Source organism: Corythoichthys intestinalis, chromosome 15 (genome assembly GCF_030265065.1).
Source record: "Corythoichthys intestinalis isolate RoL2023-P3 chromosome 15, ASM3026506v1, whole genome shotgun sequence".
Taxonomy (NCBI): domain Eukaryota; kingdom Metazoa; phylum Chordata; class Actinopteri; order Syngnathiformes; family Syngnathidae; genus Corythoichthys; species Corythoichthys intestinalis.
In genome coordinates, this window is record NC_080409.1 from 23,344,064 (window position 1) to 23,369,067 (window position 25,004).

Consider the following 25,004-nt stretch of genomic DNA (forward strand, 5'->3'; position numbering starts at 1 on the left):
TTATTGCAAATTTCTTGGAAACAAATGATTGTCTTTCTTAACTCATCGGCTGCTACCACTAACAACAATAGATGTCCAATTTATCAGAACTAGGACTGTTTGCACTGTCCATGAGATGTTTTTTATTTTAATTTCACTGAGCTTCTTTTTTTTTTTTTTTTAAACAAATTAATTCTGATTCAGATTTTTATCAGTAGTAATTGCATTTTACTCCAATTCTGTGTATGAACATGTTATTTATGTATGTATTTTTTGGTGTATTTATTATTAGTTTATTTTAGCCGATGGAGATCGAGGCTGCAGTTTACTTTTATTTCTTTTCTCACTGATTCCCCAGAGGGAGTCTTCTGCATCAGGTGCAGTCGGTGCAGATGGCATTTGGTCCTTGGCGCGAGGCCTGTTATGAGCGCAATAGCACAATTTTACTATAGAGTCTACACTATTGGAGGGGAGTGAACAATCCGCCTGCTTGTCAAGAATTGCCCACCAAGTAATGATTTTGTCGCCGTCTTCGTATTGAGTAATGTAACGGTGCTAGAATGACAGTGTCATACGACCAGTACCAACCGGAAATGTGTACTTGGACCTTCTATTTAGCGTCAAGCTAACGCTAGCAGCTAATATGGTTCGGTCAGAAGTACTGTATTGTTATATTTCAATGAGGAATTAATTTAGCGTGCCACATATAATGGGAATATCCACGAATTATTTTACATTCATAATGTATTCTACCACACGGAGGTAAGGCATGCCTGTTCAGTTTGTTTAGCAACAGGAGAACAGGCGGGGTAAAGCTATATATTGTAGCTGCATTGCAACTAAAAGACGCCATTTAAAGGATGTAATTTATATAGAAAAATACAATTAAAAAACTATAATTGTTTCATAAATTGCATGTTATAAGGTTACAATTACTTTTAATAAAAAAGTATTTTCCATGACTTGGGTTCGTTTATTGGATTGTTAAAAAGCTTTTTTTGGGCGGGGTCACACTGTACCATCATGTGAGTTAATCAAAACAGAATAGCTCATTTTATTTTAGAATCACGTATTTCCTCTCTTTATCTCACCAGAAAGGCTTTCATCTCGAGGGACCGAGACAGTAGCATGATGACTCAAATTGACCAGATATGTCCTACCTCCACCACCTCAGGAGTAACCCCTAGAGAGACCTCCCTTCAGGGCAAGAGAGGAGTCACTCTTAAAAGAAGCCACAGTCCACCAAAGAACCACAGGAGGGATGAGATGGATTGTCTGAGAAGGTCTATACCACAAACCATTTTCATTCGGCTTGAGGAAATGACATCATACTTGAAACTTTTCGGTGAGAAAACTACACATTGCTATTTATTCCATCATCTGAGCCTACCCTCAAATGAATAATAAATTCCATTTCAGATGATCATCTTATCCACAATTTTTTGTTGATGGACCCATGCTGTAAAATGACAGACAAGGTAAGCATACATTTCTGGTAAAAAAACAAAAAAACAACAACATATATATACATTATATACGTGTATATATACTGTAGGCTATATACAAAAATTAATGTTCTAACTTGTCTTTTTTCAAGTATCTCCTGGCCATGGTTTTTGTGTACTTCAAAAGGTCACATTTGACCATTGCTGAATACACCAAGAAGAACTTTTTCATTGCGCTGTAAGGAAAAAATATGGATACTATTTGGCCTTTTGTTGTTGTTGATTTCTCATTTCTGCTTAATGCAATTTATTCTTTAGCTAATATTTCATCTGCTATTCAAACATACTCTGCCCATAGTATTTCATTGTATGAAGTCAATCTTGCCTCAATTTAATTACTTAATAAAAAGGATTCCCGACACTCATCTCATATGCACACATTGTAGGCATCTTGCCAACACGATGGAGGAAGAGGAACAGGAAAGTAAATGTGAGATTTTTCCTTGGGCGCTGGGTAAAACCTGGAGGAAGAAGTTTCAACAATTTCTCAAACAGAGAGACCAGCTTTGGGCGCGCATTGACTTCAGAGCTGCTGTAAGCAGGCGTTGTTGTGAAGAGGTAAAAAAATACAATTGCCTATTCAGTCACATGTAGTAAATAATGATTGAAACCTTTCAAGATTTGCTTTGACCTTGGTCAAAAAAGCTAGTTTGTTTTTTCTCTATAAAATTACGTCAACAGCATTTGATGACGGTTTCTGTGCTTGCAGGTGATGGCCATCATGCCAACTCATTTTGTGTGGAAACGAGAGCGCTCAGAGCAACACAGTGGTGCTCACAGGCATTATGAGGAAAGAAACAGAGTCCGTCTTCCCCGCGGTCCTACAGCCTCTCCAGTCGCTTGCGCTCACTGTAACAGAAAGAGCACATTCAATCACCAGTTGGTGCTCTCTTCTGTACCCGGAAGTTTCTCTGTGCAAAGCTACAACTCTACACTCCCTGTAATTACTCAGTTCAATTTGAAGAAAATCCCACCTGGGGCCACTAAAGCACACGGGCGACGGATCTGAGAGCAGTGACCAAGCATTTTTGGTTTACATGAGGTACCTAGTAAGTGCCTTAACTGGATCTACCCTTACTATTTTTGTTCAAATGTGCTAGTGGAGAATACAAAAAGTCTTCTTATTGTGATTCATGTTAACTTGGGGTCGAAATAGCAGTAGGCAACTTCTATTTGTGAAGCAGCTAAAATAACATTTTCTCCATGACCTGGGCCAAAGAGCAGGAGGTTAATATGGTAACACTTCAGGGGGGACAACCTATAGTTGTGCAGCCATTTATTAATCCTACTGGTTATTGTATTATAGTACAGAGTCTACAGACCATAATCTGTCCATCCTCGGTTCAATCTACCTTTCATCCAAAATGTGCCAAAATAGGCTTCATTTTTTTCTTCTGCTGAGCCTGAACAGGATTAAGAGTGTTATTATTTTTTTCCCAGCCATAGTAATAAGTATAGCCAGACACACTCATGATGTCCAATCCAAGAATTTAATGAGCTATTCAATGTTGGATGAAAAGATTGTATACAAACATTCAGGACAATAATTGACATAAAATATATTCGTATAGTGAAGGTAGTTTACAATTGACAAGTTGTCGGAAAGCAAAATGAAGTAGTAAAACAATAAATTACCAAAAGACTGAGGATTGTAAATTCAATTTTTTTTATTGACGCTTTATGTTCCCTGATAGGCTGTGCATCTTGCAGTCTTCCATACTTGACTACTGTATTCTGTTGACTGAAACAACGATGACTAGTCTCATGACATCAGCCTCGTCTCATTCCCAACTTTTTTCAATATTCTACCCTAGGGACACTTCTACTTTAAAGCTAATTTATTTTACCAGTATATCACTATTTGGCCGTCAGTTGGCTTTATGAACAAATGGGTGTACAGATTGTTGCCTGTGTAACACCCAACAATATGGTTGGGAAAAAAAATGGTATCCTACCCTCTGTTCTTGGTATTAATTTTATTTTCTTATACACTTAGGGTATTATACCTGACAACTCTGGGTTATTACTTTTAATTCATGTTTGAAAATAATTCTAATAGGTTGTTTTGTGCCATATTCAGATGTTAGTGTTTTGAATTGTCAATAAAGACCTTATCTTTTTGAAATTAAGTAATTCTGATTGTTTTGAAATTGCTTACCAAAGAAAGTTGTGGGCTCTTTACCTTTAAATCTACAATGACGTACAATTTAGGGCTGTTTGAAAAAGCCATTTTTCTGCCTTGGAGAAATTAATGCACAATGAGTGACATTGAAATTTAGTGCGTGGCCAGTGAACTTGACTTTTCTTTCTCCTGTGTCTATTTTTGCCTCCCTTGAAAGGCATCACAAAAATATTTTTGCTGAATTTTTTAAATCTACAATTTAACCAAAAATTTACACTGTGCAAAAAGACTTTTTCTAAGTACTTTATTCTGTTTACCCCAAAGTAACATAAAAGCCTTGGGAAAAAGATTATTTTATTATTGTGGCATTTTGCAAAATGTAATAATTTTGGTAATTCTAAATTACCTAACCAGGAGGCGTTTCGTCTGATTTAACATCAGACGGTGAGGAAAAATGTGCTCTTTTTTATGTAAACTTGTGGTATCAACTTTAAGGAGTTTGACATACAGTCCAGGAACAAGAACCAAAAATAGTAGTGATTGGTGACGGTCTTTGTTCTTTATTTCACAGATGGCACTACATTCCATATTTACACAGGAACATACAATATATTCTTCGTCAGGCTTAGCGGCTATCTCACAAACTTCCTCAGCTTGACCAGGAATGCTGAAAAATATAAGATGAACTCTTAATTAAAAATGAAGAATTAAATTAAAAAATACAATTTAAATCCTGCTAAAACTGTCCAACCTGTATGGCTCAATTGTTGTGGATGAGGCCTGGCAATGTATGGAACACTCCCAAAGACTGGATGTTCCTCTGAAAGTAAATACAGGTACTGGTGGTATACTTTCAAGTATTCAACTTGAGAATTTCAAGAGATGCAAAAACAGCAAAGTCACCTTGTTCTGTGCCATGTGCAGTGTTCTCCTGTTCTCTCTGGGTTTCATTGACTATCAGAGCTTTCCTCGAACAATATCGCCCATCTTTAAGAAGGGCGGGACCAACAAGCCAGTCTCGGAGTGGAACCTCGATGATGCGTTCGCACAGCAAAGGGAGTGCTGAGCATCGAAGTCCTTCTAACAGATCAGTCACCTGTGTTATACTAAGAGGGAGGGGCAGGAACAAAAAAAAAAGTAAACGCATTGCAACCTGTATACAAAATATATTTGACGAAGATGCTCAGAGTGATCAACTATAAGTCATTAGGAAGGATAGGATTCATCATTAGGATAGAATTGAAGTTGGTGGGGGGTGAAAAAATATATTTAGTCAATACAAATAGCTTAATTGAGAATGGCATGCGTCATGTTAGTTTTGAGGTTAACAGTCCTGTGGCCTATACTACGAACCGAGTTCAACCTCCCCAGAAGTAATCCAGTTTACCATCGGGTAACCGGAGTTGACAAAACCTGGTTGTCTAGTTTGTGGTCAATCGGTACTACGACGCTGATTATGAGGTTGATTAGTCGAACCTGTGTCAACCCAGTCAGAGTTACTGCGCGTTCACATAAAAGGGGGCGGTGACCAGAGTCAAACACTACTTGTGACGATGCCACGGGCACCTTACTTCACGGAGGAGGAATGCGCGATGATCATGCGGAATTATGAGGAATTAAAATCCACCCTCACCGCGAAATCCAACACCGCTTCGGCGAGTAGAGCGCAACGGGTCTGTTGACAGCGAATTTACAGATCGTGTGATTTGTGAATGCGTCAATATGCCAGTTTACTTATGTCCATGAAAAGAAATCAAGCCCGCTGTCAGGACAATAAAATAAGATTTGTTACATTAACAGTAAGAAATAATTGTCACGCATCACCACACGAAACAGGATGATTGTAAGTTTAGTCCCCTTGACTGTACGAATACGTATGTTCTTTTTTTTAGTTTGGGCCTAAAAAATCCGAGTCCGATCAATAAACTTGATTTGCAGGCCGGAGCCCGACAACCCCCCCCCCCCCCCCCCCCCAAAAAAAAAAAAAAATTATATTTCTGAGGACTCAGGAGAAGAAGGAAACGCGGGGATGCCATGCGTTGTTGCGTAAATAAAAGCCCGTCTTTTGTAGCGATTTTTCACAGTTAAACAAGACTAAGATGCATATTCAATAAACATTTATATCTTTTATATCTGTGCGTCTGTCCTATCAGTGGATTTGACATTTAATTTAATCTCCTCCAGTTGGCAGAAAAAAAAGTTTTCTCAATGTTTAAATAGTCTACATATTTCTATGATTATTATAAATGCATCAATTTGAAGCGTTTCCATACCGCGCTACGAATCGCACGGCATACAGTGTTCTTACGCAGATATTCAGCATCACCGATGGAATACATATATTGTCCCTGGCGAAAGAGCGCACGGACAGGCACACACAATCTGCGCGGTTGTGAGGGCCTGACTCGGCGGGTTACATTAGTGACGTCTGCTGCCTAGATCAGTTGGCACAGGTAAAGAATTCCCTCAGCTGAAAATCTATATCTTTCTTGGAGAACATCTTCCGGGTACGCCAGCGGATTCTGGCGGTCCCGAAAAACCCGTGCCCTCCGGAGAGAACCCCTCACAATCCGCGCGCCAATGTCGTATGGGTCGTCCAAGTACGCTGTCATTGTCAGGAGGACACGTCCGCGGAGGAGTGCTGTTTAAATAGAGCGTGGTTAATTGGAATCCTGATGTTAAGCAAGATCTAACTCTGACACGACCAGGTTTGGCGTGTGGCGTGTGTTGCCATGGCAACACTTCTCCGTTCCAACATATCCACCTTTCGTAGTCTCGCATAGCCGCGAACTTACGTCGCACGTGATAAAATTACTCTCGAAGTTACCCTGCTAAGCCACAAAACCGGCTTCGTAGTATAGGCCACTGGGTTTGGAATCTAAGCTCTATCTCTCCTGTGTGGCGTTATCCCTGTGATTTTGTGGGTTTGTTCCAAGCACTCCATGATCCTCCCAAATTATAAATATATGCATGGTAAGTTATTTGAAGACCAAATTGCCCATATTTTTGTGATTGTGAAGGTTTTTTTAATTGTGTGTTACTGTGTTTTTGGCTGGTGACCACAGTGTGCCCCGCCTCTAAGGTAATATCAGCTCTAATAGGACCCTGGTCACCTGCACCATGACCTGAATGAGGACAAGCTGTTTAGGAAATACTGTATATGCCATTAAGTTCAGTGACTAAAATTAAGTCTTTGAATAAAGATAGATGAAGGATGGGTAAATGTCATCCTGCCACCTAGGTTATTGCTTTTGTGGTGTAAAAAAGAAAAAAATAAATAAAACAAGTGATATTTGAAAGTTCATGCGTTTCGGGGAAAACAGTACACACTTGGCAAGGTAGATGGCACATACAGCTCCGGGGTGCAGATGTGGAATCACAGTGGGCAAAACAAGGTGTGGGTTTATCAGATCAAGAGCAACCTGCAATAGACGTAATCCAATCAGTAAACGCCTGCAGTCAACAAATCTACCGCCCCCAGTGTTACTTCGAAACACTACTGCGGCTTCCAATTCAAACATTTTAACACTGACCGCACTGAATACCCGACAGGTGAGAAGAGATGAAGCCGTACAAAGGTCAGCATTATGAAACTCGACGTTGTCAGGCCACTCCTCCCCTTTCCATGCTCTCCATGAGGTCCTCCACCGCTGGTAATTTAGTATGGCTCTTCTGAGGTGAGCCTCTCTGATGTCAATACTTAGCACGCTGCCCCTAGAGCCCACTGAAGAAAATTGATAAATATTTACTAGGTCAGTGGTACTTCAGTATTTTTTTAGACCGTCCGGAGGGAAGGCTCACTTTGGATTAGTTTTTCATTGCGAAGACACTAAATTTGTTACCCCTCTATTATTCGTGAGTAAACAAAAGGTTGGTAGATACATTGAAAGAATGTATACGTATCGGTCCTCTGAGCCTGATTTTTTTTTTTTTTTTTTTTTTTTTTTTTTAATGTATTTGTCTCAGAGCTGATTAATTATATTATTAATTGCAGACAAAAAGCAAAATTCATTAATAGAGAGACACTACCCAGTTCAATTTTTAATGATCTTTATACTTCTACATAATATCGATGACTATAATTTACAGCCAAAACTACAAATTCAACTACATTTTTTTGAATAGTTCTTAAGAACTAATTAAAAATACATAGTATAGAATATATTTTTATTACTATCAAAATGTTGGAACTGACCTTAAGATAATTTTTCGATGTGTTTATTAAATAGTTCAAGAATTCATGATTTGAATTAAAATACAATTCCTTTTTGATGATATTACAGTAAGTACACTGCAGCTGCACCTGCATTGTGCATGTGATTCTTTCGCCTACCACTAGAGAGCGCCCGCGTAACACTATGAAAATCGTTGCATCTGCAAAAATGCACTTACTGACCACTCCATTTAACTTCTGGCTTGTTGAGATCATAATTATTTATATATTTATATTTTACTAATTGTTCTAGTGAATAAAAAAAAAGAAGCTTAAAAAACAAACAATTCTCTGCGCCTTTACACAAACTTATATTACACAAATAAAGTATCTTTCATATCATTTACACTTAAAGCAGGGGTGTCCAAACTATTTCACATAGGGCCGCAAGTGGGTGCTGTATTTCATTCCAATAAACAAAGACGACACCTTTTCACCAATCTGGTGTTTTACAAGTGTAATCCGTTGACTGCAGTCAGGTGCTGCTTGTTTTAGCAGAAACCTCATTTGTTCTGGCTGTGCTCGATTGTTAGGAACAAAAACCAGAACCCACAGCTGTCCTTGAGGGCTGGTTTGGACACCCTGATTTAAGGAATGATGCAAGGAAGACCCCTGCACCTACCTGCTCGAGACAAAAACAGAGACATGGCCCCAGACCCAGATCCTGACTCCAGCACATAGTCTCCATCTGTGACATCCATCATCATCAGCATAATGCTGGCATCCTGTGGAATAGCAGATTACAGCAAACTTGTGAGCAATTAGCTCTGCAATTGGATGAATAAATTGACTAAGAAAGTTGATTTAAAAAAAAGTGTGAAACTGTTCTGTTCAAATTTCATTTTTTTTAGATACTGTATAGACATGGCTAAATAATTACCGTAACATTTAATCAATCTGAAATTTACTATGACCATTACCTGCACATACAATAAAAAAATATGCCATAGCATATTGGTATAAATAGGCTACACATAACCTAAAATTTAGCTGCATCACCTTCAGCTTTTCAATTACACCACTTATTCCGTATTGGGTACCGAGTCTTCCTGTATTTGTGTGGCAAACCTTTATGTGGCAACTCTAAAAATTCTCTAAATATGTCTGATTGTGAGAAAAAGTCTGACGCATGTACCTTTTCAGAGAACAAAACAATTGCCACGTTTACATGGAGCCAAATATTCCAATTATAATCGGAATATTTGTTCAAACCGAATAAATGTGTTCCATATAAACACCTCATTCGGAATTAACAGGCCCAAACCGAATGGAATTTCATTCCGATTCACAGGGGTGGAATATTCCTTTTCCCAAACCGATTAGAAGTAAAATTATATCATGTAAACAGGGAAGCGGAATGGTGTCTGGTTGCGTTCTTTCTGCACATGCTCCGTACTGACGTGGTGACGTCACTTTGTGACGTAAGTAACGTCACTTGCAACATGGCTTCCAAGCACAGCGCACCTAATTGGAGTCCGGCGGAAAGATTTTATTTAATTCAAACTTTAAAAGAATTGAATATAATTGCTCGCTTAGACGGGCGTAAAACGAGGAACACTGAACTATTTAAAAAGTTCACGAGAGGTTACACGAAGCCGGAATAGACCGGAGCGTTGACCAGATTAGAAACCGGTGGAAAACTGGCTACTACAAGGCAAACGAGCAAAACAGCAGAAGCGGATACGACCCCACAAACACAACAAGTGGGTTAAAGTTAAAACAGCAGCACTCCGACGATCGATCTCCATGTTTTGCAACGTGACGCTTTGTTTCGATTAATGTGCGCATGTCAGACGGCAGTTGTCAAACGTCCTTTCGGAATAAAGGCAGTCACATGTAAACGCTAGATCGGAATAGATGAAGTGACATGTAAACAGCTGATCTGAAATTTCCATTCGGAATGATTTGAATCGGTATGAATAAAAGTCAGCATGTAAACGTGGCTAATGTTTGATCTGAACCCGTTCAAAACTCAAAAGTGTCCAAATGTCTCTATAAAATCTTTGTTTGTTTTGTTTCAATTTAGATGTATGATTTAACAATCCTTGTGCCAACTGACGTTCCTTTTATGATAACACTTGATTGGTATTTGGAACTGAAATTCATGCCCTCTAGTTGACCAAGGCCCCAGTTCCAGCTGAAGAAAAACAGCTCCAGAGCATAATAATTGCATCAATATGCTTCATTGTAGGTGTACAGCCTATAGGTCAGATTAATAGTGGCTAATTTTGAAAGTATTTCATTTTTAAGATCACAAAAACCTAGAATTTGAACAGGAGTGTGTCAGTCTTTTTATGCTGTTACGTTAAATAGAATGTCTCAATAAAATTTCTGAAATGTTTTGACAATAAAATGGTCAAAAATATCAATCTTGGCTTATATTTTCTATGGCTTTGAGTATAATTAAAAAATAACTTGTGTACCAAATCTAACATGCAAACCGACTGTTTTGCTGTTGGAATAGATAACCGAAGGAATGGAACTGTTGTTTTTAAGGCGACAATTGGGATGATATATGGTACATCTAACGGAGAGATGGAGATTTTGTCAAACGCATGTACAGTATTTACCTTTGGATACAAGATAGCAGGGCCTCTCTTCATATAAACCACATAATCCTCCAAACTGGCACGTCGTATGAAGATGGGTACCCCTCTGTTTGTCCTCTGGAAATGACCTGCAGGCTGACCAGCTACATCTTCATGCAGTATAATCCCCCAGCTGCTCTGCAGACGTGTTCCAGGTTGAAGTTGGAACATCTTCCTGAACTCCACATTCCCTTTTCTATGATACTCGGCCACTAACAGCTCCCCGTACACAAGTGAGGTCTTTTGTGAGAGAGTGGGTGACATCAATTGTGTTCCATTGCACTGTGATGCGTAAGACTGTCTAGTCACATCTTTGCACGTGCCTGAATTAGATTCTGTCAAAAATATGCCATCTTTCGCGTCTATATCAGGATTTTGCTGTTGTTTGGACAAAATGGCCAAGAGATCAGAGGAGCTTTGCTCTTCTTGCATACATGTGTCTTCTTCATTTGGCTGATTATATTCTCTCAGCTCGATCACCTCAGGGCTCAATGATTCTTGAGGAAGCAGGTTACTGATCCTCTCGAGGGGAGACAAGGATCTTCTCCTAGACAGCAGAGACTGTTTAGCTATAAGCTTGGTGTTCAGCGGTTTTTCAGAAGTTTTGGAGCTGTTGCTATCACTGCAACATTTCACGCAGGCTGTTGAAAATGTTTTAATTTCCACTCTACTGGAACTAAATTTTATGAACATGTATCCTTGTAGGTTATGTCCTGGAGCTGATTTGTACATAGGTACGAGCCTGGACAAAATTTGAAATCCAGCACAGGACATTGTTTCTTTTATTGAATTAAACTAATTAGATAAGCGGTTCAGAAAATGAATGAACTAATTAAAAGTAATACTGTAATAAAATGAACTATATATGTCTTTGGGATCTCCTAAATTACTATAGGAGAATGAAATAAAAACATTAAAAGTAACATAACGACATACCTTGCCAAAATGTCAGTTATCAGAGAAGAAATAAACAATAATTTTGTCAAACATAAGAGGAGGCGAGGTCCATGGATTTCAGGTCAGGCTTATTTGAAAACGCAAGCAGATGACGACATAAACGCGCGACAGTCGTCGTAGCAGTATATTGCCACTTGTCCAGCAGAGAGCGGTATAGCAAAAGAGCAAAACCCTTTCAAATCTGTTCTAAACTCAAATTGAGCAGTCCACCCATTCATCAATATACGTATACAGTACGCATATTACGTTTGCCTACTGAAATCCCTTGAAAGGCAGACAAGCACGGGCGAATGTGCCACTAAATACCGGCTCTCTCAAAATGTTTATGTTGTGTTATTTATTTATTTCTTACAGTTGCTGTTACTTTACGAGAAACAGTACGCACACACATTTATATGCTGTATATTATTCATAAAACGGGAGTAGCACGACAAAATGTCTTCTCTTGCAATGTGGTTATGCAGTCTATTACGTTCAGATACGTACTGAATAAATACATTTAAAACAAATAAACTAGAACATGAAAATTGAGTGGTGACAGCCAATCAGCAATGGGTACACCCAACGCGTCATTGCGCATGTGCACAAGCATACACACGTGGTTGGGGTAAACCACGCACGCATTCTCAAGCGCTTTCAGAAATGGCGGACGGTGATAGCAGCTATTCGCAGCAGCTACCTTGCGTTTTTTCACCAAAATCACAACAATACCTAGCAGTGTGTGCTCAGGATGGAAGACTTCGAATTTGGAACACAGACAGTAAAACGCTTCACCAGGAATACGTGCCTTCAGCTCATTTGAGTGCTACTTGTACATGCATACATTGGGGACCATGCCGGACAGTCAAGGTACCGTGAAGCTGCTATGGAATTTCTCACAGTTAGCTAAATTGGCTAGCGAGGCCTAATCTACACAGGCAAGAACGATGTCGCTGGACTACACCGTTACGTTATCTGTAGCGATGTTTACTGAGAAACATGTACTATGATCATGCCACAACTGCCTGCTTAGCCGACGGACGTTTTCTCGTGTCCGTGTCATAATCTTAGGAATATACGCGTTAGCTATTGGCTAGCCTTCAACAGCTGCGCAGGACGCACATGTTTCTTCCACATGGTTGTGATAAGCGAGCGGACTGTGCATAACGCTTTAGTGTTTTGCAATTACGAGACTGCCTCAATTATTCAACTACCAAGGGTTAATATTTTCAAAGTTAGTGGAGAATTTTTAGTTCGACCATTAATACATTGTAAATTACAATGACATCAATGACAGAGGAATGTGAAAAAATGACTAGAATGGAACATTAAAATGACTAATTTAACGGCTCAGACTATCGACATTAGTTGTTGTATACGTGTCGTCATGTGTCGTCGAATTCCTTTGCACATGTCGGTAAAAGCAATCTAAAAAGGGTTGTTTGTGCGATCGGAATATTCACTACAGTACCTATAAATTAATTGCATAATAAAACAGAGTTAACTGCACGCTCATGCTATGTTTCATCCATGTAGCGTACTATAATGTATAAAACCCTACACAGGATTCCTAAACCTGACATGGATAATATGAAACTGTACACCTGAACCGTTCTTAGTGTTGTTGCCTTACAGATGCTAATCTGGCATCTCGAGACCCATCATTTTATTTTAGCAACAAACGTATTTGTTGCAACTGTTTCTTTTACTAATGTTATAATTTGTATCTAGCAAATAACTTAATATCCAATTTTGAGTAGTTTTTGCTATATAACGTCAAAAATCAAACGAAACATGTTTTTCAAGTCAGGAATCTTTTTCTGGAGGGGAATAACTTGAACATTAAGTATTTTTATTGGGGGTAGAAAGTGCTGGCATGGTGAGCTTTACATGAAGGTGTGCAGGTGTTCGGCAGGATTCAGATCTGACACGATTTGTGTCAAGACGTTCTCTGCACCTGATGACGCTGATGTGCTAAAGTAATATGCCGATTTATTTATAACCCGGTATGCTCGCGTGTGTAAACGGATTATTCCAAACGTCCAAAAAGATGTAATATGGACCTTTACTAAAATATTTTCTGTATGTAAGTCCATTAATTCATAGAGACAAATGTGGTATGTATTTTAGGAGGGTCCTCAGAGGAAGAAGAGGAAATCGGAAGCAGGACACGTAGAAGAAAAAGCGGACCTGTTGGCAATGGGCACGGTGGCAGGCACAGTGCTCATTTACAGTACAGCTAAGGGTGCTCTTCACTGTACTCTGGTAAGTTTCAAACAAAACACAGACATGTGATCTTTGTCTTAATTCTTAGTCGTTCCATTTAGTCTCCTCCATCTAATCACAAACTCACATTTTGGAGAAGTTAGACAACTTAGACGTGTTTCAGAATGATTTTCCTGTGTATAGGCACCCAATTATGGTACTATTCAATTTGTGGTATATTTTGCTTTTTCCTGAGTTTGCCATTACTCTTTTCCTTTACAGGATGGAGGCCATAGCGGGGGAGTAAATTGCGTACATTGGCACCCAGAAGACTGTTTATTGTATAGTGGCTCAGATGACTCACATATTGTAGAATGGGATCTACAAACGGGCAAGACACGGAGGTCAGTGTTGATATGAAATGTCTCAATTTGTATGTATTGTAATCAAAGTTGCACTGATACTAGTATCGGCAGGGGGTGCCGATCCAGACCAAATTGGTGGTATCGATATCGACGAGTACCAACATTTGGGGCGGTGATACCATCTACTGGTATCACTTCAGTGTTTCCCCTAGGATTTTTTGAAGCTGTGGTGGTGGGCTGCATCGGAGTCGGACAGCCTCACCATGTCGTGCCACAGCGAATTTTTTTTTCTTCATTTTTTCCCCCAAGAAGAACCATAACAAAGATATATTTGAAATATTTCATTAGCCAGGCTAATGTTGTACCTCTCAGCTACAGTACATGTATGTAAAATGCGTAGCTGATTACAGCTACGTTACCCGATGTACTAATGCGACTTTTTTTCTCGTGGCAATAGTACGACTTACATCTCGTAGTGACTCAGGGTTGGCAACCCAAACTGTTGAAAGAGCCATATTTGACCCCCAAAAAAACACAAAAAAAACTGATACAGTATGTCTGGAGCCACAAAAAATTAAAAGCCTTTTACAAGCCTTATAATTATCGATACTAGCTATATTAGCCTACTATAGAAATACGTAATTAGCCTTCATGATTAAATGTTTGTTTTCCCTGCAGTGGATCCTATAGAGAATGACACACCACGTGACTACTCTGTTGTACTATGCCACCACAAGTTTAACTTCATTACAATATTAATGAATTGAAAGAATGTTTGTGTCATGTTTGTCCTCCTAGAAATCCTATTAAAACAAAAAAATATATTTCCCTCCCCCATCTTTTTCCATTTAAAAAAAAAAAAAAAAAGCTCCGAAGCATCGCTAAAGAGCCGCATGCGGCCCGAGAGCCGCGGGTTGCAGACCACCGTCGTAGTCCTCCTTTTTCCTTTTATTTGACCCTCATAAGTACTACATTACCACAACAATAACAGTCCTTCTGTCAACTGACCCATTTAGAGCACTGGTGGAATTCTAATAGCCGTGTAAAGAGTTTTACTTGATTCGGTGAGAAGGTGAATAGTTTTTTCCCCGTTGTTCGTAAACTAAATTTCCACACAAAGGCACGTCGAGGTACCATTAACTTAGCAAGGAGAGGTATGAGAGTCATTTTTCGAGTGTCCCAGAGCTCGCGAAATTTGGGTGGGGGGGGGGGCGCATTTATCAAAGTTTCGTCAGCCGTAATTGTCTGAAGCTGGCGCGCCGGTGTTGTGCCGAAAAATAGCCACTCCACGTGAAATGTCCCCCCTGACGGGAGCGCCCACACGTCACTCGTACAAACAGCCTTTTCTTACCAATCGATGGACACAGAAACGACGTTCTTGTACCGTGAATATGTATCATTTTACTCTGCTTGAACTGATAAATCGTTTACTGTGACCAACGCTCTGAAAATAGAGCAAGGCTTTATTTTGGGCCCCGCCTCTCCGCAGTCTCTCAGCGCAAGTTAGTCAAAGTTTGCTTTCCGTCCAAGACGGCCGTCCACCGCTCACTTTCGCCGAAAAGTCCGATCCAAATTATTGTAATGCCCCGGATATGGGCAAGAAGGAGAGAAGTCTGTATTTGCTTACCCACTTTATTGTGGTAACAATAATAAAGAAAAACAATAACAAAATAACAGCGGGCTGCTACAACATGCGACCGCTATCTCTCGCTATCTCGCTCGTTCTCCCATTCTTCCTACTCGTTCCCCTTGCGTCTCTTAAGGGGGGGCCTGCATAGTTACGAACATTAGGCTACAATACACAATGAATAGGTGTCCGCTGAACTCCTCCCACTCGGCTGCCGCTAGTTTGAAGCGGCCTTAAAAAATTTTTTTTTAATTTAAATAAATAAATAAAATACATCTCATTTGCCAGGCGTGGCGGCTTTCATTTTAGTGTGGCGGTGCGCCACAATCTGTTGAATATAGGGGAATCCCTGCACTTGAACGCTCAACACAACTGTAGTGTCCTCCCCAATTGTGCTAATTCCCAATTCACGATGCATGACATCCTTATGATTTTCTCTCTTAATTTACTAAACGAAATAAACACCTTCGCCATCAGTATTAAGTGTTCGCACCACTGCAAATCCGCGACGATACTCTGCTCATATAAATATGGCATTCACAGTCGGTTAGCATGCGTTTACTGGAGTCTGCTGTTGAGACAAAGTTGGGATCAGAAATGTTAAGACTGTGGGACACTAAGCAAACTCAGTTTCATGATGAACAGTGAGTGGCAAACTAAGAGCGTCGTACATCAAACTCGTCCTGTTTATTAAAGTCGATTGTCATATGCTGAAGTTGTGCAGTAATGAGCAGAAATGACTTCTGTGGCGTTAGTTAACTTTTTCTAATTTCCCAGAAAACATTCTTGCGCACACACTAGATTAAGCCTGTCGCAATATGCAATAATTCCATTTATCGCACGGTAAATGAAAATGAAGGAGTTAAGTTTTCAGCTGCGATTTATCGACTTGCGTGCACCTGCGTGCGCGCGTGCGGCAGACATGCTGTTAAAAGTTTGGCTTCCTTCTTACCAACTACGCAAAATGCATCTTCGTTCCTGGTCCGGCAAAAAATAGCGCCAGAGCCAATCCGTTCCCATTAGGAAAAAAAAGCTGAAAGCTTATCGGGACCCGTCTAGGCATGTGCCGGTATGAGATTTTGACGGTACGATAACCGTGAGCAAAAATACCGCGGTTTCACGGTATTACGGTATTGCTATTTTGAGATGTATGGGTTAAAAAAAAAAAAAAATCCATTGAACAGGAATTTTTTTTTTTCAGAACATAGTTGCAAATTGGAACATGAATATATTGTTAATATAAATAAAATATCAATTAAAAAAACTAATATTTTAAATAAAATTAAAATACAATTTATAGACTATACCCACAGCTCAAGTTGCTCAAGATTAGAGCAAGAACAAAACAATTTCTATAAAAAAGTAAAAACACTTCTAAATATATATATATTTTTTTAATTATACTGCATGACTTTGTTTTGAGGGTGGAAAAGATCAAGTGAAGTTTCGCCATTTTCAGCCACTGTGTCAACTGTAGTCTACATGTCATGCCTTTGTGTTAAAAAGAACATAAATAATTTATAAGTTAATAAGTTAGTTAAAAATGTATAAGTTAGTTAAAATGTCAATATTGTTGTGGAAAGGTTTCATCTAAAAAAAAAAAAAAAAAAATTGGGGAGTGTGACTTCCCCTCCATCCAGCGAACGTGGATTTGTGCTTAGGGCAAGATCATCTTTCTGCAATTAGCGATCTTTGAGGCTACCTTTTTTTTTTTTTTTCATTCATTCAAGCGAATCAAGCTTGTTTTCTCACTCTGCGGCTGTAAAACTCGACGAAGTTGCTCACCCAGCTAAACCTTGGCTAACATTCGTCTTTGTAAGCTTTTATTTAGTTTGTATATCGAATTTGAAAGGAAAATGTGTGTTTTGTTTTTGGCGAACTTTTTCCATGGTGCTAATCTGTTGAAGCTACTCACACGGAAAAATACAATTGTACAACGTTTTAAATGTATGCATTTTGTATATTCCACTTACCACGATTTGAGAGCTCAGTAAATTGAAATTGAAAGAGTATTTGTTTTTGGGTCAAGCCGAGAGAGTCACTTTCACACACAGCAACAAACGGGAGGTGGTGAGCGCTGCCGCGCCACGTCCCTTCTGGCTGCAGTTTTGACACATGAAAAATAGCGAATACCGTTCTACGGTCTGACGGAAAATTTTAGTGGTTCTGAAACCGCGACGTTTTCACACCACGGTAAACCGTGAAACCGGTCACCGGCACATGTCTAGACCCGTCCCCCTGCGACCTTGGTGGCAGGGGGACAGGTCCCGATAAGCTTCTGCTTTTTCCGTCTCCTTTGTCATGTCTGTTCTCATCTTCTTTGGATAAACAAACATACGCGATGATTTCCCTCTTTCTCTTTCTCTCCTTTCTTTCTTGTGACGTTGATTTTAATGTTGATGATGATGATGATGATGATGACAATGACAATAAATTCAAATTCAAATTATATCCTATTGTTCAACGTATACCGGCCGCATCAGTGCTCCGGATTGACTGGGAACCATCTCCAGCGGGCTCCTTGGTTTAGGCTATGTTTTATTTTTGCCGGAGACGAATCTGTCAAAATAGGCGGAGCCGGGCCTGGAGTCGACAGCCCAGTTGCTTATTCACGGTTTAACCAGCGAACGTGGACGAAGAACGCTCCATCATGGAGGTGGAAAGTCACAAAGCGATTTACGATGCAGCAGATCATCATTATAGGGACAACATTAAAAAGGAAGCTGTATGGGGTCCTATTATGTGCGTTTTTCTGGCAATCAAATCAAACACACGACATGCTGACAATTTTGTTTTTTACTAACACAAGGCGCTAACACTTCCTCAACCTGTGGGTCTCGGCAGGCTGTGCCGCATCACATGAACAAAACAACATCACCGTTCCGTTCAGGGTACCTCGGAAAACATCCAATCAGAATATTACACATGGAACGCCATAGCAGAAGCTATGATGGGAACTTTTCATTTGCCTAAATGCTTAAGCTATTAAGTGTAATTTTTTTCCCCTTGAGAAAGACATTTTATTTCTTCTGTGTTTCTGTGCGGTATTATTATTGTTGTCTTTTACTTAAGAGGCATGGTCTATTGCTTTTAGTTGTGATTTCTTAAGTATTTTTTAATTTAAGAGTAAACGTTTATCGCCTTTAAATGGGTGTACTTGATCTATTAATATATACTGTATTCTCACTGTGTTATTGTAAACTGGTTTTTAAAAAATGGGGGTGCAGTAATATCGCATATCGCAAAAATTAATGAGATAAATTATCGCACACTAAAATTTATCGCAACGGGCCTACACTAGATAACATCAAATCGCAACCTAGATGTGCTACGTTAGATCCCATGCCATTAGCTGCGTGAGCCTAGAGACTGCCGCGTTGTCCATATACAAAATTGATGAATTAAAAACCGCCATGACTGAATGGAAGTTAAGCTGGCCAAATCAATCCATACCAGTGACTATGGGTAATGCTGCAAATACTGTTAATTCAGTACGTGACAGATGGACTCGGACCACAAATAGGATGTTTTGCTCATGTGGTAAATACAGCTGCTGAGAGAGCGGCAGCAATCAACAGTGTGCCACTTCTCACTTTACAAACAGTAAATATTGTTCTCGGCACTTTTAAAAAAATTTCTTCAGATCAGTAAGAAGTAAGCATATAAATATTATGCACTAAAATGATTGTTTATATGATGGCGTTGTTATTTCTGCTTGTTAGCAAATAAAAAAACAACAAAAACAAAAAAATAACAGTTATATTTTCTGTTTCAGAGCATTAAATGTATTGAATTGTATAAAAAATCTTACCTAACCGTGACTTAACTGTATCGTTGCAACTGCACAGCCAGGTATCTGTATCGGGCCCAAAAAATGGTATCGGTGCAACGCTAATTGTAACATAAGAATATTTTTAATAATTTCGACTATTGAAGGTGTCTGCAACATTAGATGCGTTTTTCTCTGGCAAATAGGAAAAACTTTTTTCTCCAAATAAAAGAAACAAAGGTCTTACTTATGTTGTCAGTTTGACACTAGTTCACTCATTTATCATTTGTGGAAGGTCAATATAATGTCAAATGCAAAAATAAAGTGATAGAAGGAATAACTGTTATAATTGCTGGATGTATTTTTACTAAATGATGAGAAATGTAGTATATCGTTGCATATTGACATGGTGTATAAAATGGCCCATATCATTTTTTTTCCCTCCATATTCCACATCACTAAATTATAACATACGCTTGAATAAAAGCATTTACCGTAGTAATTTGATGATTCATCTACCTTAAATATTGGATGGCATATGTATCGTATCTGTATCTACAATACTGAGCCTATAGTCACTTGTATGAGATCTATGCCAAAATATGTACAATCCTACGCCATTATTCTCCACACCATTTGTGTGTGACTCCTGCCTCCAGCAGAGCGCTAGTTTAATTTCAGAGAGAGAACAAGGCAGTGCAAATGCTTGTTTGTGCGTAATTAATCACGCTCCAAAAAACAAAATTGTTGGCAATTTTATGTATCGGACAGTAAGTCAATATACTAAAAATTGTCGTTCACCATGTTAAGTATCGGACGTTAAATCAATATAATATTTGTCATGATAGGACTAATTGTAATAATCGCTTCAGTTACATTTCTACTTGATCTCACCGAAAACACAAATGTTGTCAGGTTTGACAGCTGTTTTTAACAAATTTTTGAAATGCAGAAACTGTCAAGTTGAAACCGTTTGGGACCTATTGGTGATTTAGGGCTATATAAAACTTGAAGAATTTGATGGTTGATGTTGTGTCTAGTCATCTAATCTTGATAGCCTATTTTCCTATCAGTCGCACAGATTAGTTAATTGAGAAAATAAATGTATAGTTATACGAGCATAATTGTTGTTTCCAGTAAGTGGAAAGCAGACCGTGCTGCAGTGACCAGTTTGTGCGTGAGCCCAGATGGTAAACTGCTTCTTTCAGCTGGACAGACTATCAAGATGTGGGATTTGGACAGCAAGGAGGTTTATAGGGTGAGTAGTACTGAATATTGTATTTGTAGATATGAGAGAAGTCAACTAAAATTGGGCAAAGTATGTCCATCGCCTCATTAATTACCTTTCAAAAGCATTGGCCACAAGTCTGCTCAGTAGACTTTTATTCTAATTAATAGAAACCTTGAACCCTTCACTCGTTAAAAATCATCGGCTTTCAAAGTGCAGAGGCCTACGATTATTTTAGGAAGGAAAGTTGGGCTAATTTTTCTGCGAAGCACAAATCTGTGATCGTGCTGAAAGTGTGTTGTAAACTACGCAAATTTGATTTTTTAATTTATTATGTATTTTAAATGTTCTTTAAATAACGAATAAATCGTCACCAGAACTTACTATGAACAAAGTGAGCCTCAAAAACCCTCTCAATTTCAGCAGCAATCCACACTTTTTTCAGAGCGTCCGGTATTGTCAGATTCGTACCCCTATAGTGTAAATGAGACTTTAGTGCAACAGGGCCAGTGTTTCCTCTAGTAATTTCCTATAAAAATTGATAATTCAAGTATTAAATAACACAATAGATATGAAATAAACAAAACATCAATGGTACAGTTTGCAAGCTGCATCAATACATTTTTCTTGAAATTTTTGTTATCCCTCTGAAACATTGCCATCTAACAGAACTTGTCTGCTTCTCTTGTTTTGCAGAAATTTACCGGGCACTCCAGCGCTGTGACGACGCTACGCTTTGCCACCACACGACCCCCAGACAGCAGTGGTCTCTATTTTTTGTCTGGCGCTGTTCACAATAGACTGCTCAGTGTATGGTGTGTACATACAAGCATAAAAGCAATGCGATTTCACATCATGAACCATACATAATGTTGTAAATATGTTGTGTTACTAATTTAATATTCTTTTACTGCAGGCAAGTACGAGAAGATGGCAAGGACAAGAACTCAGTTGTGTCTTTCACACTGACAGATGAGCCTCGACATATTGACCTTGTCACATCCAGAAGCAAGGACCAGGTCAGCAAAGCTAATAAGTGCATCTTGCCAGTCCTCACAAAATATATTGTTTACTTTTACATTGTAATGTTAGGGTATCCGCGGGGTCTTAAAGTCTTAAAAAAGTCCTAAATCCAATCATTTGTATTCAAAGAATTAAAACGTCTAAAATTCTCTTAAAATCTCATAATATGTCCTAAATACGACCGTTAAAAGGTCTTAAGAATCTATTGACTTTACGTTTATTTAGAACATGCATAAACTTAAGTCCTGCTGTTAAATTTTCAAGTTTTGGGGACGCTACAAATTAACTACAAAGCGGAACTACCTGTGCTGCCGTGTCACAATATATAGTATCGAGCACCACCAGCTGTTGATGTGCACGCGCAGTTGTCTGTTTACAGTAGGGCTGCAGCTGTCGAATATTTTAGTAGTCGATTAATCGATGAGCTAGTTTGTTCGAATAATCGAGTAATCGGATAAGGAACATGAAAAATTAAAACACATGAGCTGAGCCTCAAACGATATAATTTTTTTAAAAATGAGGATCTTTGTACAACAAAAGAACAATTGGCTAACTTGGATAGAAAAAGTCTGCTAGCTTAAATGCTATAAAATGCTAAAGTGTTTTTTTTTTTTTTTACAATGCTCTTAACAAGTGGTTCAGACACATATTCCCACAAAAAAACGGCTAATTATACCTACAAACTAAATTAAGAATGCATTAAAAAAACATTTGCTCAAACAAAAACTTAGCTTATGTTCATCTTATCAGCGAGCAGTTGGATTCAGCCATGTGAAAAGAGGCAGACCAGAGGGCATTGTATCCACCCTCATCAGTAAAATTACATGCAAACACTTTTAAAATCAACCGTTACAATGCCACTTTAATTAAACGAATACTCTAAGCAACTAAATTTAGTTTGAATATTTTTTTCTAATCGAATACTCGAGTTAATCGATTAATCGTTGCAGCACTAGTTTACAGTTTAGTTAGTATCGGAAAAATCTCATCAAAAGTCATAAGTATGACTGTGAAAGGTCTTAAAAATCTAATTACTTTATTTTTATTTAGAACATGCATAAACGTCAGTCTCGCTTTTAAATGTTTTGATTTTTGGGGATGCTACAATGTAACTCCTAAGCGGAACTACCTGTGCTGCCCAGTCAGAATTTAGTGAACACCACCAGCTATTGATGTGCACACGCAATTGTATGGTGACAGTTAGCATAGCAGCGGAGAAAACTTTAAACAGAACCGAATTACATTACAGTGGTACCTCGACATACGATCATTTCGTCACATCTTTTCGACATCTGACGTAAAATTTGACCCGCTATTTGTTTCTGCATCCGACGACATGCTCGAAATACGACGATTTATGACAGCAACGCAGTTTCTTTGTTTTCCCGTAAGACGGCCGCATGGCGGAAATCAACATTGGTTTCAAGAATATTACGGCAGTTGGTGAAAAAAAGGTGATGCTTACCATTGAAATGAAGATGGAAATGATAGAAAAGTATGAGCGTGGTGTGCAAATCCGCGAACTGGCTTGAAAATACGGCTGTAGAATGTCGACTCTCGACAGTCCTCCTCCAACCTCCGTTCGTCAGTCATTATAAGTTAAGGTGACAATTATTATTGTGGTAACACCGCCAAAGAAATCGCAAGCTCCGTCAGGTTACTGATCATTCTATCAACTAGTGCAACAAAACATGCCTACTGTCTGCCACAGCTGAACAAAGTGAAAGTAAAAAGTCCTGTCTCACTATGTCATGTCAGCCACGTGAAGCATTCAGGTACACAACGCAAACACATTCGCTACATTAGAACCCGATTCGTTACATTATTACAGGTAATATTATTATTATTCCCATTTCTATTTATAATGTTTTTGTTTTACTCTGTGTAATTGCTATTTGCAATTGCACCAGAAGTATTTATTAAGGATTTAGTGTAGGTTTTCGGGCTGTGGAACAAATTAATGGAAATGTAATGTTATTCTTATGGGAAAATCCTGCACCACATACCACCATTTTGACTTACAAAGTCCTGGAACGAATTAACTTCGTATGTAGACTGAGGTACCACTGTACTTGCATTCATAGGTAAGTGACTGTTAGTCTTTGGCTGTAGAGTTTACAAGTCTTGATTCCCAACAGAGAGATTCCTGGTGTTTTCAGTTAGGTTAAGCAATTGGTATTGCAATGTGAAAGAGCTGTTAATAAATTCATATACTTTGCAAGTAATCCAGGCCTCCAATTTTCCTTCTAGTCTTTTGTATTTTTTTCCCGGTATTCATGTGGAATGGGTCTTAAATAGACTTCATTATGGTCTTAAAAAAGTTTTAAATTTGGCTTGTTGAAACCTGCAGAGACCCTGATTGTGTAATCGTTCAATTAATAATGTACCAATAATTCAATGGCCAAAAATGTTCAGCCAGAGCGGGACAAAAAATGTAAAACTTTCTCAGTGCTCCCTCTGAAATACTGCTCAATTGGTAAGACAATAAAATGGTTGACTAACTCTGAAGAAAAATTTTTGGTTCTTTCTTGACAGGCGGTAAGGCTTGCAGTGGTGTGTAAAGATGGACAGCTGCATCTCTTCGAGCACTTTCTAAATGGGTAAGCCATGGGTGCATTCAACTTAACCACTGTAAGGTAATATGAGGACATAAGTATTTTGTGTCTTATTTCTAAACAACAATGCTAATTGACCACATATCTGCTTTGGGATTCACCTGCGGCGTATCCTCCTGACTATTTTCTTTGTGCAATGTGTTAAATCTTAATCTGCATTATGGTTGGCGCTGAGTGGAAAAGCATTTTGAGGCCGGGTAGAGGTCAATTATTTCTGTATGAGATTCAGTATTGTATGGATTGTTGATATTTCAAATTCACTAGTTTAACATATTCCCACCCAATCTTGAAATTTGGTATTTAATGTTTGTTTCCACATTGTTCCTCATATTCAACACTACAATTTTCAAAAGCAAAAATTTTAAATATCAATTTGTAATGCGTCTTGGCTAGCTAGTGTATAAGATCCGTCTCTTGACATCGCAGGCCCTGCAAGAAGCCCCTGTCCCCTTCATGCACGGTGCAAATGTCAGACACAAAGGATTCCCCGATGCCAATTCCCCTCCTTGCAGCTGCCCTGAATGCTGAGTCAAGGGCTGTGACGCTGGCTTATGGCAACTATCTACAGCCCGTAATAGAGAAAGTGGTGAGTGCTGCTTCAATGTGTAGCCAAATGTCTCTAGCTAGAAAATACAAACCGGATTCAAAAAAAGTTGGGACTCTATGAAATGTGAATAAAAACTAAATGCAATATGTCAAAGTGCCAAATTTTAATATTTTATTCAAAATAGAACATTGATGACATCAAAAGGTTAAACTAAAAAAATGTACCATGAATCTTATTTGTATGTGGAAATATAATTTTTGGTTGAAGTTTTTTACACTGGTC

General features: G+C 38.7%; 3 protein-coding genes across 4 annotated transcripts in view; 2 read left to right on the forward strand and 1 right to left on the reverse strand.

Moving 5' to 3' along the window:
• Nucleotides 1–340: 340 nt before the first annotated feature.
• spdya (speedy/RINGO cell cycle regulator family member A) lies at nucleotides 341–3,613 on the forward strand. Of its 2 annotated transcripts, none has more exons than XM_057859764.1 (6): nucleotides 341–490; nucleotides 1,074–1,324; nucleotides 1,399–1,457; nucleotides 1,577–1,662; nucleotides 1,871–2,042; nucleotides 2,194–3,613. In XM_057859764.1, the coding sequence occupies exons 2-6, from the start codon at nucleotides 1,108–1,110 to the stop codon at nucleotides 2,491–2,493; spliced, it is 834 nt and encodes a 277-aa protein (XP_057715747.1). In that variant the 5' UTR covers nucleotides 341–490; nucleotides 1,074–1,107; the 3' UTR covers nucleotides 2,494–3,613. The 2 variants fall into 2 exon arrangements, with proteins under 2 accessions (XP_057715747.1, XP_057715745.1); XM_057859762.1 differs by lacking the exon at nucleotides 341–490 and adding an exon at nucleotides 573–741.
• Nucleotides 3,614–4,127: 514 nt separating this feature from the next.
• trmt61b (tRNA methyltransferase 61B) lies at nucleotides 4,128–11,336 on the reverse strand. Its single transcript, XM_057859570.1, has 7 exons — nucleotides 10,390–11,336; nucleotides 8,442–8,544; nucleotides 7,140–7,330; nucleotides 6,937–7,028; nucleotides 4,510–4,712; nucleotides 4,358–4,426; nucleotides 4,128–4,273 (listed from the first exon to the last, which is right to left on the reverse strand). The coding sequence occupies exons 1-7, from the start codon at nucleotides 11,179–11,181 to the stop codon at nucleotides 4,239–4,241; spliced, it is 1,485 nt and encodes a 494-aa protein (XP_057715553.1). The 5' UTR covers nucleotides 11,182–11,336; the 3' UTR covers nucleotides 4,128–4,238.
• Nucleotides 11,337–11,965: 629 nt separating this feature from the next.
• Nucleotides 11,966–25,004, forward strand: part of wdr43 (WD repeat domain 43) — a 37,140-nt gene continuing 24,101 nt past the window's right edge. Inside the window, exons 1-8 of the mRNA XM_057859770.1 lie at nucleotides 11,966–12,213; nucleotides 13,474–13,608; nucleotides 13,831–13,952; nucleotides 20,447–20,567; nucleotides 21,234–21,352; nucleotides 21,454–21,556; nucleotides 24,096–24,160; nucleotides 24,602–24,761. Coding sequence (XP_057715753.1) covers nucleotides 12,007–12,213; nucleotides 13,474–13,608; nucleotides 13,831–13,952; nucleotides 20,447–20,567; nucleotides 21,234–21,352; nucleotides 21,454–21,556; nucleotides 24,096–24,160; nucleotides 24,602–24,761 — 1,032 coding nt within the window. The 5' untranslated portion in view covers nucleotides 11,966–12,006. The remainder of the gene's footprint in view (nucleotides 12,214–13,473; nucleotides 13,609–13,830; nucleotides 13,953–20,446; nucleotides 20,568–21,233; nucleotides 21,353–21,453; nucleotides 21,557–24,095; nucleotides 24,161–24,601; nucleotides 24,762–25,004) is intronic.